Source organism: Lissotriton helveticus, chromosome 2_2 (assembly GCF_964261635.1).
Source record: "Lissotriton helveticus chromosome 2_2, aLisHel1.1, whole genome shotgun sequence".
In the NCBI taxonomy this organism is placed as follows: Eukaryota; Metazoa; Chordata; class Amphibia; order Caudata; family Salamandridae; genus Lissotriton; species Lissotriton helveticus.
In genome coordinates, this window is record NC_136060.1 from 51,195,079 (window position 1) to 51,214,239 (window position 19,161).

General features: G+C 44.3%; 1 protein-coding gene across 4 annotated transcripts in view; it reads right to left on the bottom strand.

Moving 5' to 3' along the window:
* Positions 1-19,161, bottom strand: part of FAT1 (FAT atypical cadherin 1) — a 318,166-nt gene that overhangs the window by 98,637 nt on the left and 200,368 nt on the right. For all 4 annotated transcript variants that reach the window (XM_078678099.1, XM_078678098.1, XM_078678096.1 and 1 more), the window contains exon 11: positions 5,904-6,100. In XM_078678099.1, the coding sequence (XP_078534225.1) occupies positions 5,904-6,100 (197 nt within the window). The remainder of the gene's footprint in view (positions 1-5,903; positions 6,101-19,161) is intronic.

Here is a 19,161-nt window from a genome sequence, read left to right on the forward strand (position 1 = left end):
ACTAAACCGGGGCATTTCGAGCAGGCTCATCTCCCAATTGCAGTGTGTTAAAAATGCTGCTGCCAGAGCCAGTCTACCCATCTACTTGCTACATTACTTAAAGCTTTGTAACAATGATAAATAATTAAACGGACTTGCAGAGCACATAGCTACTTCTGCTAAAGCGTCCCAATGCTAGGATTCTCTATTATCTGAAAGGCTCTCTGCGATTATAGGCCAAAGAATTAACATTGGTTGAAAAGTTAATTTTTTCATTGTTTCCTAAGAAGAACTTCAGGGAAGCCATAGAGAGTACAGGGGCTGGAAAATTGACAACCCAAGTTCTGCAGCAAACATGATGGCTTCACTGAACCCAGGAGTGTTTGATATCAAACAGCTCTTTGTAATAAATTTACACTGATGCCAGTATTAGATTTATTAAAACATATACTCAGAGGGCACCCCAGAGGTGCCTCCTGAAAACCTACTAACCCCTGATATGGGCACAGACTGGCTTTAGGCAGCCTTCCACATAAAGACATGTTTCTAGGTTGAGCCCTCCTGCTTTCTGGGACCAGAAAAATGCACATCCTGGGAAAAGGGGTCATGCCTCCTCCCCCAGGATGGGCCAGTGCTCGAAGCAGAAAGCTTCAAAGGCCTACTGCCTTTGTAATACAACCGCTAGCCTCTGCTGCTAGCAGCAGATGGCAGCCACTGGTTTACACCCCCAGTTTGGGAGGGAAAACCAGTGGTAAAAAAAAAAAATATATGGGAGGTGTGCCCCCCTCTGCCAACCCCACCCCTAAGGTGAAGCACAACTTTCAGTCCCCACCATCTTTAAGATGGGGGACCTCTTCGATCATGTCTAGGGCTAGGTCTATGCCCCCCTCCTACAGGATGGTGGCATGATAGAGGGTGCAGTCACCCCAGGAAAAGGGGCCCATTGGCCCTACCTGCTAGTCCCCTAAAATGCCTTCTAAGTTTAGTATTTGAGTGACTCCCCCAGACCTAGAACTCAGATGTGCAATGACCTATGAAGAAATAAGCCACCTTGGAGGAGCAGCCAGAAGACAACCACTGTCTAGCCCCAATCCTACCGGCCTGTCTCCAGCTTAGAGGACTCTGCGACCTGTCTTACAACTAGCGACCTCTGAAACCCCTGGGAGGACTGCTGCCTTCAACAAAGACTTCAATCCCCTGTGGACAGCTGATCTGACGAGAATAAACCTACTCTAGAGACTCGGGATCCCGGCAGATCCACATTTCCTACCCACTTTGCACCATATATCCACGGCCAGAGTCTGAGTGGCTCATCTGTCCAGTGAAGACTCCCCGGCGAATCTGACCTCATGTCCAGTATTAGTTGACTTACCCTGTCCTCCACAATGGTGCCTGCATTGTGAATTCAGAGGCCCCCCGCAACCGGCTCTGATAAGAAGACGCCAATGTCGAAAGGCACCCCTGCACACAAAGGCCCTGGGCCTTGGTGAGCTGAACAGATGGTGCCCCTACGCTCCCCTACATCCCAACTAACCTCTGCTGTAATTTTTCTTCCTCTTGCTACCTCCGGTGCCATGCCTACAGCCTCTCTGCCAACAAAAGAATCTTCATTGAAAATCATTGGTTGCTGGACGTCGAAATTGCATCCTGCACCCGACTGCCCCTGTGCCGCTGGTGATGTATGTTTGGTGCTGCTTTGTTGGCCCCCATGCTCAACCTAACCCCCAAAGCTTGGCCCCTGACACTAATCTCATTACCTGCAAGCAGTGTGGCTCCAGGCATCCCTTGTCTCCCATGGAAGCATGGGGTCAAACTCAGATTTTGACCTCTATACCAGGCCGCCCCTGTACCGCTGGTGGTCCTGTATTGGTACTGACACGACCCCTGACCTGTGCTGACTTTTGGCTCTAAAGAGCGGGGTTGCAAGATTTTTCAAAGTGAAAAGTATTTTTAGTTAAAAAAAACATACTTCCCCTATTACGAAGACCTGGTTCTTAAAATAAAGTACAAAGTATAATTTTCAAAAACTACAAAGTATAATTTTCAAAAATTGGTCTGGATCTCCTTCTTGAGTCGTGTGTCCGTTGTTGCTCACTGTTGTGAAATAAATGTTCTCCACTCCTCTGTGTTAGGCCTAAGGCTGCTCGCCCACACTACAACTAATAGAGCGCAATTGGATTTTACATTGAGCCTAGTGATATCAGATACTGAGCCAGCTTCCAACAAGGACCTTCTGGAAAAATCTAAAAACAATGAAAAGTTTCATTATGATTCTCCGTGTAAGAGGACATGAGTTGTGGTAGAGGGAAATAGTCTTTGAAATGCCATCACTCTCTCGTTGCTGGGGTACGTTCCGACCATCATTAGAGTGAATACGGCATCCAAGAACATTTCAATTTGTTGGTGGCAAAGCTGAGATTTTTTCCTATTAACAGTAAACCTCAAAGCGTGGAAGAGTGAGAACTTTTTCAGTAAGTGAGGCATTGTCCTTTACTGCTGCTGTTTATCAGCCAGTCATCTAATGTGTGATTAGAGGCTTAGGAACACTTGTTTTGGGCACGTCTGCCACTTCCATGATCGTCTCCACTAAAGCCACCTCTGCAGTATTATTTGGTGATTTGTCTTTGAAGGATGGGCTGATGAGTTTGATATACCCGATACTGGGAGGTCCAGCCACGCTCGCTGCTGCTACTCGCTACCAGTTAGGGCAAATGTGAGTTTTGTGGGGCTCAGTTTCTAACTTCTGCATAGCCTACACAGTCTGTTTCCTTTTTTATTTCTCCAGCCTAGAGTAGACCTGTAGTCCAAACAGGTGTTCATCAACAGAAGACTAGCTGATAAGTTGCTGTGGATCTCTGGATGAGACAGAAAGGCTGTCTGGTGCCAAGGGGAAAAGATTGATGCCAAGGCAAGTCGACACATCCCCAATACTCTTTTTCAATGTTTTTACTGGTGGTCTGAGAAGCAAAGCTCTATGGGCCAGATCTACGACCCTTTTTTGCGGACGCAAACAGGAGATCCTCTCGTTTGCGGTCGCAAAAAAGGGTAATAGCATGTATAAATGCTATTTTCGGAGTCACTGACTCGCAAAATAGCATTTGCAACTCTGGCTATTAGGAAGGGGCATCCTTTCCTTATAGCGAGTCAACATGCTATGTACTAATGTTTTGCGACCGCATTTGCAACTGCAAAGCACTTGCAGTTTGCCACCGACTTCAAGTATGTGGTAAACCACTCGCATAGGGGAAGGGGACCCCAGAGTACCCCTTCGTATGTGGGGAAATATTTTTTAAGAGCAGGCAGTGGTCACAGAGACCACCACCTGCCCTTAAAAATGTTTTACTGAAAAGTTTCAATTTTTTTTATGCATCCCGTTTTCCTTTACGGAAAACAGCCGCCATTTAAAAACAAAAAAAAATCTGCTTTATTAAAAAAGCAGTCACAGACATGGTGGTCTGCTGACCCCAGCAGGCCACCATCCCTGTACGAGTGCTAGCCATTCCTAAAGGGGTGACAAATTGTGCCTGCATCATTAATATTAATGAGGCATGCAATTTGCAAACCCATTAGGAATCACAAACAGAGTCTGAGAGACTGTTGTGCATTAAAAATTAGTCGGTCGAAAATTGCGAGTCGCAAATGCAACGCAATTTGCGACTCGCTAATTGGAGGGTTGTACATCTGGCCCTAACTCCCCAGTGTGGGTTTGTTATTGGCAAATGGTGAGAATGAAGATGCCTACCAAACCACGAGGGAAAGAAGTGAGAGAAAGAGCATGAGACTTAGCTATCCTGGCATTGGAGAGCTATTAAACAAATTGTTTTTGTATAGTGTTCAATAGCACAATTTTAATTTCCTCGCACTGTAAATAACTTTTAAGATTACCCGATTTAATGGCACCCAACTATTGACAAAGTAATGATGGGAAGTTATGTTGGCCTTACCAAGGTAAAGCCTCATGACCTGCATGTTACACCTAATGCCAGTAGCAAATGGCGCATTTACTGATCCATCTACAATTTTGCACAGTTTCAAAGGCCTTATATCAAGGCCACTAACGGGAAATCATATGAAAGACCATGAAAACTGCTCAATACTTTATACGGTTCTAGTGCATTTGTGCACCAAAGCAAACATCTGTATTGGGAGGGCCAACATGAGCTTTGTTATCACCTTGTGCAAATCTCTATGGATATCCAATATCTTTATATGTAAAGAATCATGAGAGCAGCACATTGAGTCACAAACATTGCCTGGGGCAATTTGTAACACCACATAAATGGAAGCAAATGTATATTTTTATATCTCCTGAATTTTCCTAACCACTAAATTTGACTTTAAATTAAAGGAACAAGTTATATTCTTGCCAGCTTAGTGATGCTCTCATATATTGAGTGTGAGCTAGAACAGATGACGAGCAGTGTTTGAGGCCGTTTCTTTTCTGTTTTATTTGTATCTTACTTAGGATTTGTTGAATCAAAGAAATGCAGAAGATAGGTCCTCATCTCCTTTTACAAAGACTGCTAGGTCTTCAAATTATTATCTAGTAAACTCTGGTCTAAAGTCCCAGTGCCTTGGAATTTACAGCTGGACGTCATTCTGAAGAGTTTTGCTAGTCAATCGTCTTTGATCCTCATATGTTTCAGCCACAGTGTGTTCTAAAGCTGACTGACCATTGGATTGACCATTGCAGACAAACTACTAACAGAAGGGAAGACAAAGAGGGGCAACGGGAGAGAGAGAGAGAGAATAAAAATGGAGTGTGAAGTAATTGGAGAGAAATCAAGAACTTCTATTATCATGGATGTGGGACAACAGTGGAAACGTCTGATGAGTTATACAGAACAATGAGACAAGGAAACCTGTATTGTGTGTAGATGGTTTAGAAGAAAGATTAACAGCAAACAGAGGGTACATGAGGCTCGGCTAACAGAGGTCATATTGAAGTAAGCAAACAAATAGTGGATAAAAAAAATATAAGAATTGAAAAAGAGGAACAAAACGAGGATGAAACCTGTGGTATTTAAAAAAAATAACAGGTGTGTAACAAGGAAGTCAGATAAGCTGCTGAGTGTTAGAGAAGGGAAAAACACTCTTAAGAAGGGATGACGATGAAAAGTGAACATGGGAAAATATGGAACAGTGTGTAAAAAGGAGATGAAAAACAGAACTCAATAAAATAATACCAAATCACAAAACGCAGAAACATTAGGAAACACAGGGGGAGGAGTGTAAACGCAGAAGACGTTAAAAAGGTTTTGAAGCCAGAGATAATGGGCTATTACAACTGACGGGGTTAAAAGGGGGGAGGGGAAAAGCTAAATACAAAAGCTTTGGAGAATACACAGTGGTGGGCAAAGTATTTTGTTTACGATAGAACACCTTTAGATCAACTATTAAAGAGGTGTTCTTTTCTACAAGTTTACAAGCGGAGGGTTTGTTGATTAAAATACCGACATGTAAATGATTCCAAGTACAGTTTAGAGAATATAAGGTATTCCCTTCTTTGTGCACTGGCTTTCTGCATCTTATATCCTCACAATAAAGAGTGAATCTCCTGAATGAGCAGCTAAGAGAGCTAAAATGTAAAAGAGTAGTTGCTCATTTGACAACCTCTTCTGCAGCAGAAGAAATAGATGGCAAACAGCAGGCCTAGGTAAAGAAAAGCCACCCAAACGAAAGTGTAATGGCACAATAATTTACAGTAGAATAAGGGAGAGGGGCTTATATCTCCAACAAAAAACTTCAAAATCCTCAGTTTTATATCTGCACAAGTGCATCAGTCGTATACATTGTATGCCAGTCTAAAACAAATGAAAATAAGAGCCATATTCCAAACAACACTGCTAAAACATCGTGAACTCAATTAAATAAATTATGTATAATCAGGACAGCAAGACCTGCATACTCAGAAATGCAGTTACCTTTTCACAAATGGGGCTGTTGTCATTGGCATCAAGAACCTTAACCTCCACCACGGCTCGAGTTGCAAAGGTCCCATCAGTGGCTGTTATGTTTAGCAGGTAATGGTCCTTTTCTTCCCTGTCCAGAGGCTTTCTTACAAAAACCTTCCACTCGTTTTGCATGTATTCAATGCCAAACTGGTCCTGGTGATCTCCTCCTAGTCGTTGGAAGAAAAAAGCGTTTAAACAACGATACATAATGAACCCTAACTTTATCAATCACATTAAGTTTACACAAGTCATGCTATAAGAAATGGCCCCATTCAATTTAGCACATGATCTTTTGACGCAGAGATAAATACCCTGCTGCTAGGTGTATAATCCATCCCCTGATACGAAAGAAAAATATATGGCTTGAGGGCCGAGCATCCTCAAAACAGAATCTTAAGATCCAAGAAGAAGCTAAATATGTAAAATGATTTTAAATCTGTAGATGCTGATGTTTAAACATTATAAATCTGTACATAACAAAACTATGACTTACTTTGAATAGTAAATATTAGAAGCGGTTTTCATTCTGCCATAGTTCTCCAGCAAATGCTAACTTTTTGAACACAAACAATTATGTTTGGTAAATTTTAGGAATGGGTCTTTAACTTTAAGAAATTAAAATTAATTGACCTAAATATTTAATTTCTTTAAAGTAACAAACATAATTGCAGCATTAACAAGGTGGGATTTGTTAATAAATGCTACAAATATTTGTTTAAACTATGAAAGATTTGGAATTATTTGGTAAATGTGTTACTGTTATTTTAAGAAAATGCAATACTGTTGTAGTAAATTGCAGTGATACATTCAGGTATCCATACCAAAACAGTACCTTTTGCAGAAACAGGTGGATTGCAGTCACTATAATCAGAATCTTGTAAAAAAAATTAGCCATCAAAAAGGAAAGAGGGGCATACAAATCCTTGAATATAGACCCTCTGCTTAACTATCTTATTCTGACCACCAGAGAGACAGAAGTAGAGCTTTCTGCAAGGGATGAAAGGGATAGATGCATGGATCTACCTGAAAAACAACCATTCTGTTTTGATCTATGTGGGAAAAAACCTACCTACTTTAGGACTTCGACTAGGTCTGCCAAGAAGCTCTCATCAGATTCAGAGGAAACCCTGGCACAGGTCCATAAGACTGAGTAGTATGCATGTAGACAGCATCTAGTTTGCCACAGAGCTACAATGCTGTCATAGCCCAGCTTCCCAGAAGAAAATTAGATTTAAAGAGAAATCATCTTGGTCAAGGAACTGCTCCTCCATCTTAAAAAATCATCAAGATTGAGCTTGTGTAGCTCCGACGAATTGAATTGCCATAGGTATCACCCTCATTCCAGACCCAGGTAGATGAGGACGCAGCCATCTTTCACACACCAAATGTATGGTGCAATTTTGCTGGTCGGAAAATTTCATCCTGTTCTACATTTATTGGCATTCCTCGCCTTTACTGTTCATAGGATAATGCAGATTAATAGTAAAGGTCTAACCTTGAAAAGATAGGTCCTTCTTGAACAGTGGTTCCTATTGAGGCATACGGCTCATGTCTCAAGAGAGTGAATATGGTATCAAACTGTTAACAACACTTAACAAAGACATCAAAAAAGACTGTAAATCCAGACTCAATAAATAGATAATTAATTTAGGAAGCAGGCTCTTTATAGGATATATCAAAATTAGCTTGATCGTGTAAAGAGTCCGAGGGTTGCCTTATGAGTAGACCGGGGCTTGCTCTAGTAATCCCCAGGTGCTCTTCTAGGGGGTAGTGTGGTCGAGCAGCCTTAGGCTTATCAGAGAGTAGTACAAAACAGCAGCAAATATACAACTGTCAATAAGTAATTCAAATGACTCAATAAGGAGATCCACACCAATTTATAATAAGAGCAAGTATCTTTATATAGGTTTAGGCACTAGAACCAATTCCTTAAGGTAAGTACATTTTTAAACAAATATTTGAGTTCAAAAAGTCGACAGTGCATTTTTCAGTAACTGCGATGTTAAATTATGAGAGGAAAAACATATGCGTTTTACCAGTTCTTTGCAGTGATTTATAGGACTAGTCTTTTGGATTAAAGGTGAGTGGAAGGCAAGGTCCAAGACAGCATCAACAGGTCACCTCCAGCGGCACTATGGTGCAGGGGTGTGGAATTTAATAAAAATATCTACTTGTCCATGGGGCAGGTTGCTTCATAAATTTACTTGTCTTGTAACAAAATCCACTTGGCCCATGTAGTGCAGCAGCAAATTATGGCAGCAATATCATTATGATATAGCCTCTCTGATTACGTCAGGGCTCATACCATAGTATTATTTTAATACTTGTAATCCCCTTATGTTGCCACATTTCTACAGATCTATATACTGTGGCTGAAGGTAGTGGTAAGTAATAGTTCCAGGGTTAGAATGCCCTTTTGAGTCTGTGCAAACCTACTAACTTGTACGTTTTAAGGGTTTTCAACAACTGTTCTCTAATCTTTCCCCATCCTCAGAAAAGTTGGAAATATAGTCCTGACAATGGCAGACGTAAATCTTCTTCCAGAATTGGGAAAAATGTGGTTGGAGGGAACGTGAACTTGCAAACACTCAGATTTTCACATGAGCAAATCTACACATACATATTTGCTCAAGCTAAAGTGTAGTTCACAAATATTTTCTAGGAGTACTATTTCTTGTCCTACTTCTGTAAATTCTTGCGAATTCACGAAAGCCGTATAGCTGTACTTAATGCAAGGACATATACCATGGGTGTACTTTTGAGACTTTCTTTAATAATTGGGCCCCTAATTTGGTCTGGAGTTGACCGTGACCATTTGTGTTTATTAATTTTCTACCTCTCTCTCTTTGAATCGGGTGGCTTCACTGTGAGTGACAGCATTATGCTCTTTCACAAGGAGCATATCTGCACACAAAGTAGTTTTGTTCAGTGCCAGTAACTATGTGGCAGTGTGTACTTTTTGAGACCAAAAAAAAATGTTTCGCTTTTGTCAATGTTTGTTATATTAGTGAGGGCCCACAACTTTATCACCAATAAGGTTTTACAAAAACCATGCCAAAACAAGTCACACATTGACAGAACTAAAAAGCTGATCACCAATTTCAGATCTACTGGCTTTGCCAATGGTTGTTTATTTTTGTTTCCCATAATCTTATTGAAATCGGTTACACTGATTTTCCATTATGAATATTTTTGAGAAATACTAGCATGCATCAACACGTTACTAAATGATGCTGCAAATAAATGGTACCTGAAATTTACAGTAGTTTAGCAAAATGTGTTTTCCTGCTTTCATTTTTTAATGAACATTTTATATTGAAAGCAAAGAAACATTCTTGCTTTCAAGCTTTTGCAAACATTATCACAAAATCAGGGAGTATTCGGGGAGCATTATACATAGTCTCATATTACTAACCTTTGAAAACGTGTGTACAGATTTTCATACAGGAACCACTGTCAGTATGTGCATTTACTTAGAGTGCTCACCCTAATAATAAAGGTTTTCAATCAATGAACCATAAATACAAGTTTGTACAGCATTAACATATGGGCGAAAAGTCCAGCGTTCCATCCAGTGAAACCACCAAGTGGCTTCGGGTCCTGCGATGTTCGGGGATGTGGGGAAACCTTTGGTCCTTTTCTCCTTGTGTTGGGGATTAGTCCCTTAGGGCAGCGTAATTAGTGCTGCAGCCCTCACGGGCCCTCTTTAGTACCTCAGGGACTAGGTACCAGGAGTACCACTTACTAGGCATTTACAGAGTGCTAAAGGTTGTGCCAATTGCGGAAAACTAGTGAACAGGTTTGAGAAAAAATATCTGGCACTGGGGACCTGGTTATCGGGAACCCAGTGCACTTCCAGTTGAAATCACATCAAATACCCGGCAAACAACGGGGTGACCATGTCAAAAAGGGGCACTTAACTACAATGAACATGAGAATCCAGAAAAGGTTCAAGCTTCAATACAGACCCATGCAAGGTGATTTCCAGAATACAGGGATCTACAAGATAAAGACATTTAAAGGACCATGTAAGGACTTCTCAACTAGTCCATCTGATTATATATATAAAAAAATAGCCTAGCTGTCAGTTACTGAACTGTTCACTGTAAAATCATCTCCAGGAAACCCAAAGCACAAAAGGCCCTGCTAGGTGAGTTCCTAGTTGATTGTATGCTTGGTATTTGGGGTATATCTAATTTACGGGGCACAACTTTTAGTCCACCCATTGGTCCAAAGGACAATCAACATGCTGGTGTTGAGTGCAGAGTCCCATAAACTAAGTCCTTGCCCTCAATTACTGTCATCCTGCAATTCTTTAGCTCTTGTGAAGAAGTGGACCATTTCAGAAAATCCCCAAGGGGAAGCAAACTAAGTTACAAAAATATAATATAGGTCATAGGGTTACGGTTATCAGGAATCTAGCACCCAGGTTAAGAATGCATGATTAATGTGTGGGGCCTTATTGTAGTACCAGAAGATGTAATTTTAGCTAAACTATATATTTACTCGTTGAATAAAGTCATGCTCTCTTTATAAATTAAAGCACTGATGGGACACTGTATTTATTGCGATCTCTTTACTATGTCACTCCGTATTCAGGTTTCAGACCCTTCCACCATCTGGATTAAGACTTAAATGATTAATCCAGCTGCTCTGAGCGAATCAAGTGCCCCAAAAGAGTAAACTGGCTATCCAAATTGAGTAAATTAGTACTTAGAACTTGTAGAGTAACCACAAGTATAAAATATCCGTACCCACCAGAATACAATTTAGTAACCATTGACAGTTTGTGTATTTTTAAAATAAGGAGGTGTACTGTCAGCACCTGAACCTCACCATACTATACAGTGAGGTACTAATATTTAGTAAAGCAATCTTCAGGGTAGAAATGTAAGTGAACAGCTATGCAATGGCTACATATGTGGTCGCATCAATTTTGAAAGAATCATATTTATGATGCACACAACTGGTGTGCCAAACAGAGGGATGATGGATACCTCAAATGGGCATCTTATAAATTAAGCAAATGCTGGATAATATCAGATCTAGAATGCAACAGTGAAATTTGAATTTGATATTAAGATATAACAAAACACTTCACGTGACTGCAGAGAAACCTAGCAGTGTCAGATACATTATTTCACAGGCTAAGCGTTCACATGCAGTGGAAACTGGCTCAGAGTTACACCTACTCCTGACTTATCAGAAAATGTGGTAGCGTTGGCAACTTTTTGTACTATGCGAGAACCAACACTATCTTGCCTTTGTTTGGGTAATCGGAGTATGTTTTATATGGGACTGCACACATTTTTGATCACTTGTGGAAAGAAAGAGATGGGTAAATACTTATGCAGGAGATCAGAGATGCTAAGATTCTAAACCATAGGGCACGATAACCTGATCCCACCTGGAGGGGGGGGGGGGGGACATGGTCTCTTAGTTTAGACATTTTATTTTGCTCGGAATGTACAAATTTTTACAAAATCTGTAAATATGCAATCTAACACTGCTTTGTCAACTACTATTCAAAACAACCATTATAGAAGATTGTTAAGGCGGTGACAAACTTTTTCTCCAGCCATGGAGGCAAAGGAAAGTTTTGGGATGTATTCCCACTTTTCTTTAAACTACGGTGTTAATGAACATTTAAATACCTTGTGCTTTACATTATAATTAACAATTGTGGTGCAAAATAAATTTTAATCAAGAGGGAAGCCTCAATTCATGCAATAATGTGTCAACATAAGGAGAAATCTGCACATCTCTAACAACGTTATATCTGACATAACAAAGAATTTTGAGATTATTGTGGGATTTTCTAAGGAATGCAAGTACATTTGCATGCCTGCAACCAGTCAGGACGTTTAAGAGGCTTGAGTGATCATCTGTTTAGCACAAAGTAATTCTAACATTAAATCGCTTCAGTTTCAGCAGCATAGATTTGGACAGCAGAAAAAAAATCTTTATAGAATTCAAACTAGTGCTTCTCAAACACAAAGTTTGCCAAAAATCAATGCCTCAATCATCATAATGAATATGCTACTTACCAGTATGCATCTGTTCTTGGCATGTAGGGCTGCTAACATTCATATCTATTGCATAGATCGCCGCCTAGTGTTGGGTCCGGATGATTGCACATTGTTGTCCTGGAAGAGTCTTCGAAGTATCACGAGATAGGTGGCTCCTCCCCTGGACTACAGTGCGCATGGGCATCGACTCCATCCCCAGATTGTTTTTAGCCATTGCGGCAAAGATGGAGTATGACAGTGTGAAAGATGTCCATGCTAATGATTGAATGCAAGAAGCAATCTGCAGCTGCTACAGGCGCCGGGGAGGAGGGTGGGCGATATGAATGTTAGCAGCCCTACATGCCAAGAACAGATGCATACTGGTAAGTAGCATATTCAGTTCGAGGCATGTGGGCTGCTAAATTCATATCTATTGCATAGAATATATAGCAGTCCCTCCATTAACGGCGGCCGCCCGTGCCAGCTGCAGAAGTCTGAATTAGAGTCTTGAGAACAGCTTGTCCTACAGCTGCCTGTTGTTTGGAATGTACGTCTACGCAGTAATGTTTGGTAAACGTGTGTGGTGTGGCCCACGTGGCTGCTCTGCAAATGTCTTCCAAAGGAATGTTTCCCTGGAATGCCATGGAGGCTCCTAACTTGCGTGTGGAGTGTGCCCTGGGTGGGATCGTTAAAGTGCGTTTAGCTTTCTGATAGCAAATCTGAATACATTTAACGATCCACCTGGCTATTCCCGCTTTGGAAATGGGGTTGCCCTTGTGCTGAGCTGAAAAGGCAACGAATAGTTGTTGTGTCTTCCTAAATGGTTGTGTTCTGTCAATATAGTACATCAACGCCCTCTTAACGTCCAAGGTATGGAGCATTCTTTCCGCTACCGTCTCTGGATTTGGAAAGAATGCGGGCAGTTCAATTGCCTGATTGACGTGAAATTGTGACACCACCTTTGGAAGGAACTTGGGGTTAGTGCGGAGCACCACCCTGTTGGAATGAACCTGAATAAATGGCTCTTGTATTGTGAGCGCCTGTAGCTCACTAACACGTCTGAGAGACGTGATGGCAATGAGGAAAGCCACTTTCCATGTCAAGAATTGAATCTCACATGAATGTAGAGGCTCAAAGGGTGGACCCATCAACCTAGTGAGGACCACATTGAGATTCCATAGCGGAGCGGGCGGGGTTCTGGGAGGAATGACCCGCTTCAGCCCTTCTAGAAAGGCTTTAATGGCAGGCACCCTGAAAACAGAGAGGTGCTGCCTGTTCTGAAGATAAGCTGCTATGGCTGAAAAGTGTATCCGAATGGAAGCGTACGCTAGATTGCATTTGTAAAGATGTAATAAGTAACAAATGATGTTTGGAATGGATGCATCTAGCGGATTTATGTTATGCTCTGTACAGTAGATGACAAAACGCTTCCATTTCGCTACATAGCAAGCTCTGGTAGTGGGCTTTCTTGCCTCTCTGATGATGTTCATGCATTCAGGAGGCAGATTAAGGTAGCCAAACTCTAGGAGTTCAGGAGCCAGATCGCCAGATTGAGCTGTTGCGGGTCTGGATGCTGAATGTCGCCATGGTTCTGCGTCAAGAGCCTGGGTGAGAGGTGCAGCCGTTGATGCGGTACCACGGAAAGTTCTAGAAACGTGGTGTACCATGGTTGGCGTGCCCACGTTGGAGCAACCAGGATGAGCGTCATCGAGTGTTGCTTTAGCTTTCTTGCCACCAGCGGAATGAGAGGTGCTGGGGGAAAAGCGTACGCAAATTTGCCTGACCAGTTCATCCATATCGCATTGCCTTGCGACTGTGGGTGAGGGAACCTGGCGGCAAAGCTTTGGCATTTTGCGTTTTCCCTTGTGGCAAACAGGTCTATCTCTGGATGACCCCACTGCTGGAAGTACGGGCGGAGTACCGATGGATGTATCTCCCACTCGTGCATTTGATGGCTTTACCTGCTGAGCAGATCCGCCATCTTGTTGTCCTTGCCCGGAAGGTGTTCTGCCATGAGGAAGATGTTCCTCTGAATGGCCCACTTCCACATGCTCTGAGCCAGATGAGACAGCTGTGGAGTGTGTGTACCTCCCTGCTTCTGGATGTAGTACATGGCCGTCATGTTGTCCGTCCGGATCAACACGACCTTGTTGCGCAAATGTACTTTGAAGGACTTTAACGCCATAAAGATCGCCATCAACTCCAGACAGTTGATGTGCATCTTCCTTTGCTGTGTCGTCCATAGTCCCTGCACCGTGTAGTGGAGCACATGAGCTCCCCACCCCTGGAGAGATGCGTCCGTCGTGAGGATGATCTGTGGTACAGGCTCTTGGAACGGTCGGCCCTTGCAAAGGTTGTGTGGATTCCACCAATGCAGAGAGTTGTATGCCCGACCGGTCACCAACACTAGGTCTTTCAACTGTCCATGAGCCTGCGTCCACTGATGCGCTAGACATTCCTGGAGCGGACGCATATGCAGTCTCCCGTGCGGGACTATGAAGATGCAGGAGGCCATCATGCCTATCAACTGCATAAACACTCTCGCTGGGAGTGAGTGTTGGGGTCTGAACCTCTGGATTAGCGACTGGATGTTGTCGATCCTCGCTGGGTTTGGCTGTGCTTTGGCAGCCAGAGTATTTATGGTCGCGCCCAGATACTGCCGCACGTGGGCTGGCTGGAGGTGCGACTTCGGATAGTTTAGCGAGAACCCCAGACTGTGAAGGAGGTGAATAGTGTGGGACATGTCCGCGGCGCACTGTTGAGCCGACTTGGCTTGAACGAGCCAGTCGTCCAGGTAAGGGTAGACATGTATGTTCTGTCTCCTGAGGTGCGCCGCCACGGTCGCCAGACACTTCGTGAACACTCTGGGTGCAGTGGTCACTCCGAAGGGTAGGACCTTGAACTGGTAATGCCTGTTCTGTATGGTAAACCTGAGGTACTTTCTGTGGGATGGGTGGAGTGGAATGTGAAAATAAGCATCCTTGAGGTCCAAGGTTGCGAGGAAGTCTCCCTGGTATAAAAGTGGAAGAACCTGTTGTAGCGTCAACATGTGAAAATGTTCTGAGAGTATGTATAGGTTGAGGGGGCGCAGGTCCAGAATGGGTCTGAGTGAGCCGTCCTTTTTTGGTATTAAGAAGTACAGGGAATAAACCCCTGTGCCTTCCTCCTCCACTGGCACGAGCTCTATTGCTCCTTTTTGCAGCATTACGAGAACCTCCTGCTGCAATAAGTGCAAGTGCTCTGCTGACATAGGACGTTGTCTTGGGGGTATGTTGGGTGGAGTGGACGTTAACTCCAAACAATACCCGAACTGGATAAGATCTCTTACCCACCTGTCTGTGGTGATGTTTCTCCAGACTGGCAGGAACTGTTGGAGTCTCCCCCCGACAGGTGTTGGATGGTCGAGGGCAGTGACAGGGAGTCACTGTTTGGTGGCAGCAGAGGAACGGGAACTACTGTTGCCTCTGCCCTTGGCGCTGTTTCCTCTGTAACCACCTCTATTTTGTTTGGGGTAAGAGGCCTGGGCGCCTCCTCTATTGAAACTTGTCTGCTGTGCCAAGTGTCCTCTGGGAACACCTCTTGTACTTGAGCGACGAAAAGTGTTGCCCCTGTATTGCTGAGACTGAAGAGCACCCATGGACTTAGCCGTCTCAGTGTCTTTTTTAATCTTTTCAAGGGTGGTGTCAACCTCCGGGCCAAACAGTCTATCTGGATTGACGGGTTGGTTTAGGATAGTTGTTTGGATCTCGGGCTTGAAGCCTGAGATGCGGAGCCATGCCTGACGCCTTAACATAACACTAGTGTTCACCGCCCTTGCCGCTGTATCTGCAACATCAAGCGCACATTTAATCGCAGCATTAGAAATGAGCTTGCCCTCCTGGATCAACATTTCAGCTCCTTCTTTGAACTGGTCTGGAAGGTGCTGCAAAAGCTGTTCCAAGGTGTCATAATGCGCCCTATCATATCTAGCCAACAGGGCTTGTGTATTGGATATGCGCCATATGTTTGCTGCCTGCGCTGCCACCCTTTTGCCCCCTGCCTCCAGCACTTTTGACTCTTTGTCCGGGGGAGGAGCTTCACCCGTTGTCTGTGAATTCGCCCTCTTGCGTGCATTGGAGACGACCAAAGAGTCCAGAGGCAACTGGCCCCGTATATAAGCAGGGTCCCCAGGTGCCGGTCTGTATTTCTTTTCTATACGTGGGTTGACCACCCTTGCCCTGGTGGGTTCTTTGAAAATGTCAGTGGCATGTTTGAGAACCCCTTTAAGCATTGGCAGTGTTTTAACAGTCTTTTCCGATGCAGAGAATGTATCAAACAAAAAGTCAACTTCCACAGGGTCGGCATGCATCTCCACCTTGTGATTTGCCGCTGCCCGTTCAATTAAGGCATTAAATGCCGCCGAGTCTTCAGTAGGAGAAGTCTTTATCCCATAAAGCTGTGGGTCACTAACAACCTGTTGGTCACCCTGGTCACCAGTGTCTACCCATGAGTCCTGCTGCTCATCAGGGTCATTATTGGCAGGGAAGTTATACTCTTCATTCTGGTCATTTCAATCCCCATCTGAGTAAGTGGGTGAAGGTGTTGGACTCCTCCCAGGCTGTTGAGGAATGGGCTCCACAAGGTATGGAGTATCTGGTGCAGGCCTTTTCTTTTTTAGAGGGATTACATAGGATGCCACCGGCTGGGATGTAATTTTCCTCTTGTAGAGCATTAATTTGCCCGTGTCGGCGTCGATAAAATGCTCCGATTCATCGTCCTGCGAAAGTGGTCGAGCAGAGCTTCCACTACGCTGAGTCTGCCGCAGCCCCTCCGAGTCATCGGGCACCGTACGAGGTGTGAAAGCCTTCGGCGCCACCTTCGGCGGCAGAGTATAGAGGATCGGCGTCGAAGTCTTCTTCGGTGGAACAGTCGCCTTCGGTACCGAGGGCGTTTTCGGCTCCGACGCCTTGTCACGTAGCCTCTTCAGGGAGTCCGCGACCTGCTTAGTAAAAGAAGCGGACGGCTTCGTCGATCCGACCGTGGGCCTCGATCCACCACCAGGTGATGATCCGAGCGGTGACGACTTCTGTGTGTGCGCGGACGCACCCTCGACAGCAAGGCTCCGGTCCGTCTTGGCCTTAGGCGTCGACGCCGCCGGCTTTGGATCGGCAGATTTGTCCCTTTGCGTCGTGGTTCCAGACTTCGGCTCGGTGGCCTTCGCCGACGCCACTCCGACTGTCCGTGTGCCGGGGGCCGCGGTAGTCTTGGGTGAAGGTGTCTCGACAGCCTTCTTCGACTTCGACTCCACCACGACCTTCTTCGAGGCGGCCTCCTTGGCCCCCTTGGGTGCCGTATCGTGTTCGACAGCCTTTTTCGGCTTCGAAGCCTCCGAAGACGATGGTTTCGAAGGTGTCTCCGCTGTCTTTGGTTTCGATGGTGTGTCGGCCATCTTAGATGATGTCGAAGCCGATGGTTTCGTTTTCTGTAATGGAGGCTCCGCTGAAATGTCTGTAGCCGGGCCAGAAGGCGGGGCCGAGGACTTAGGGTGAGGGTCGTGGGTAAGGCCGAGTGGCGATCCCGTGACCTGAGCCTTAGTTATTGTACGGACGGGGCATAGCTCTTCCTCCGAGCTATCTTCCGCGGCCCCATAAACTTCCTCGTCGTCCCCTACCTCCTCGACGTATTCCTCTAGGTCCAGGCCCTCAACGGCTTCTCCGTAGTCGGCCTCGACCACCGCCGATGGAGGCGAGATCTGAAGCTGAAGCTCTTGCTCGTCTGCCTCGGGGTCGTTGAAGATGTCCACAGGTGCCGGTGCCGATCGCTGGGCCTCGAGGCGAGCCACGCGCCGAATCTTGAGCGTCTTCTTCGACCTGAACTTCGAACAGGCCATACAGTTGGCCTCGTTGTGGTCCGGCGACAGGCACTTGTTGCATACAGGATGCACGTCGATGTGTGGGTACTTCGAACCGCACACGGGACACTTTTTGAACGGACTTCGTTCCATTATAGTCTCGTCGGGGTCTTGCTGCGTCGAAGGGCCTCGATGACCGAAGAGTCACGTGACTCCCCCGAAAACCGACTCGAAGAGTCTGAGTATACACGAGAACCGAACGCCAACAATACCGACGAGGTTAGAAAGCCTTTTGGCCTTCAGAGAACTGTTTTTACCGATTCCGACAGGAGACGTCGAAATCACATCCGAACCCAATGGCGGAAAAAAACAATCTGGGGATGGAGTCGATGCCCATGCGCACTGTAGTCCAGGGGAGGAGCCACCTATCTCGTGATACTTTGAAGACTCTTCCAGGACAACAATGTGCAATCATCCGGACCCAACACTAGGCGGCGATCTATGCAATAGATATGAATTTAGCAGCCCACATGCCTCGAACTATAGATGTCAACGATATCTACATTGAGAAAACACCCAATCTCCTTTCTGTGAATTTCAGAAATTCCAAAGTTGGTGCACTCAGCAAGCAAAACCTCAAGTAAAGGTTCTATTAAATGTATGGTTTCTAGCACTACATACATGCACACAGAGTAGAATGCACTGCATTTCCATCAGCATATAATGTACACCTAAAATAATTATGCACAACTCTTTGCTCACATAAAATGGAAACATAACTTGACAGCAAATTAAGCACCACTTTATTTTCTTAAAAAAACAAATCTATTGAAGTTAAACTTTAACAGGGACTTTTTTACATTACGATACTTTTTAATACACTAAGAATCTGCAGTTTTTTTAACAATCCAGTAAGCCAATCATTAGCTTTATTTCCGTAAATCTACATCCACTCTCAAAAAGTATGCTTCAAATTGCGATGTGCCTCATGCATTGCAAGAAGGAGACTTGCCCAGAACACCAAATCGCAATATAAATATTAACTTCCAAAATTTACAACAATGTCTTTTTTTTCCTTCTCATTATTAGATTACTGAAATGAGTTTTATGTTTGCAGGCCCACCAATGAACTGGAGGTAAATCATAAAAAGAAAACAAAGTAGGACTGCTCAAGAAACCATCCGCTGACCCAGCCCAGCTTTCCAACTACAGACCCATCTCCCTGCTACCATACCCCACAAAGGTTTCAGAGAAAACAAATCAACCAGCACCTCACCAACCATCTCAGTAACCACCAGCTCCTTGACACCATGCAATCCAGATTCAGGCCCAACCACAGTACATACATCTGTATGCTCTTTGACTAAGGCGACCTGTCACCCCTCAATCT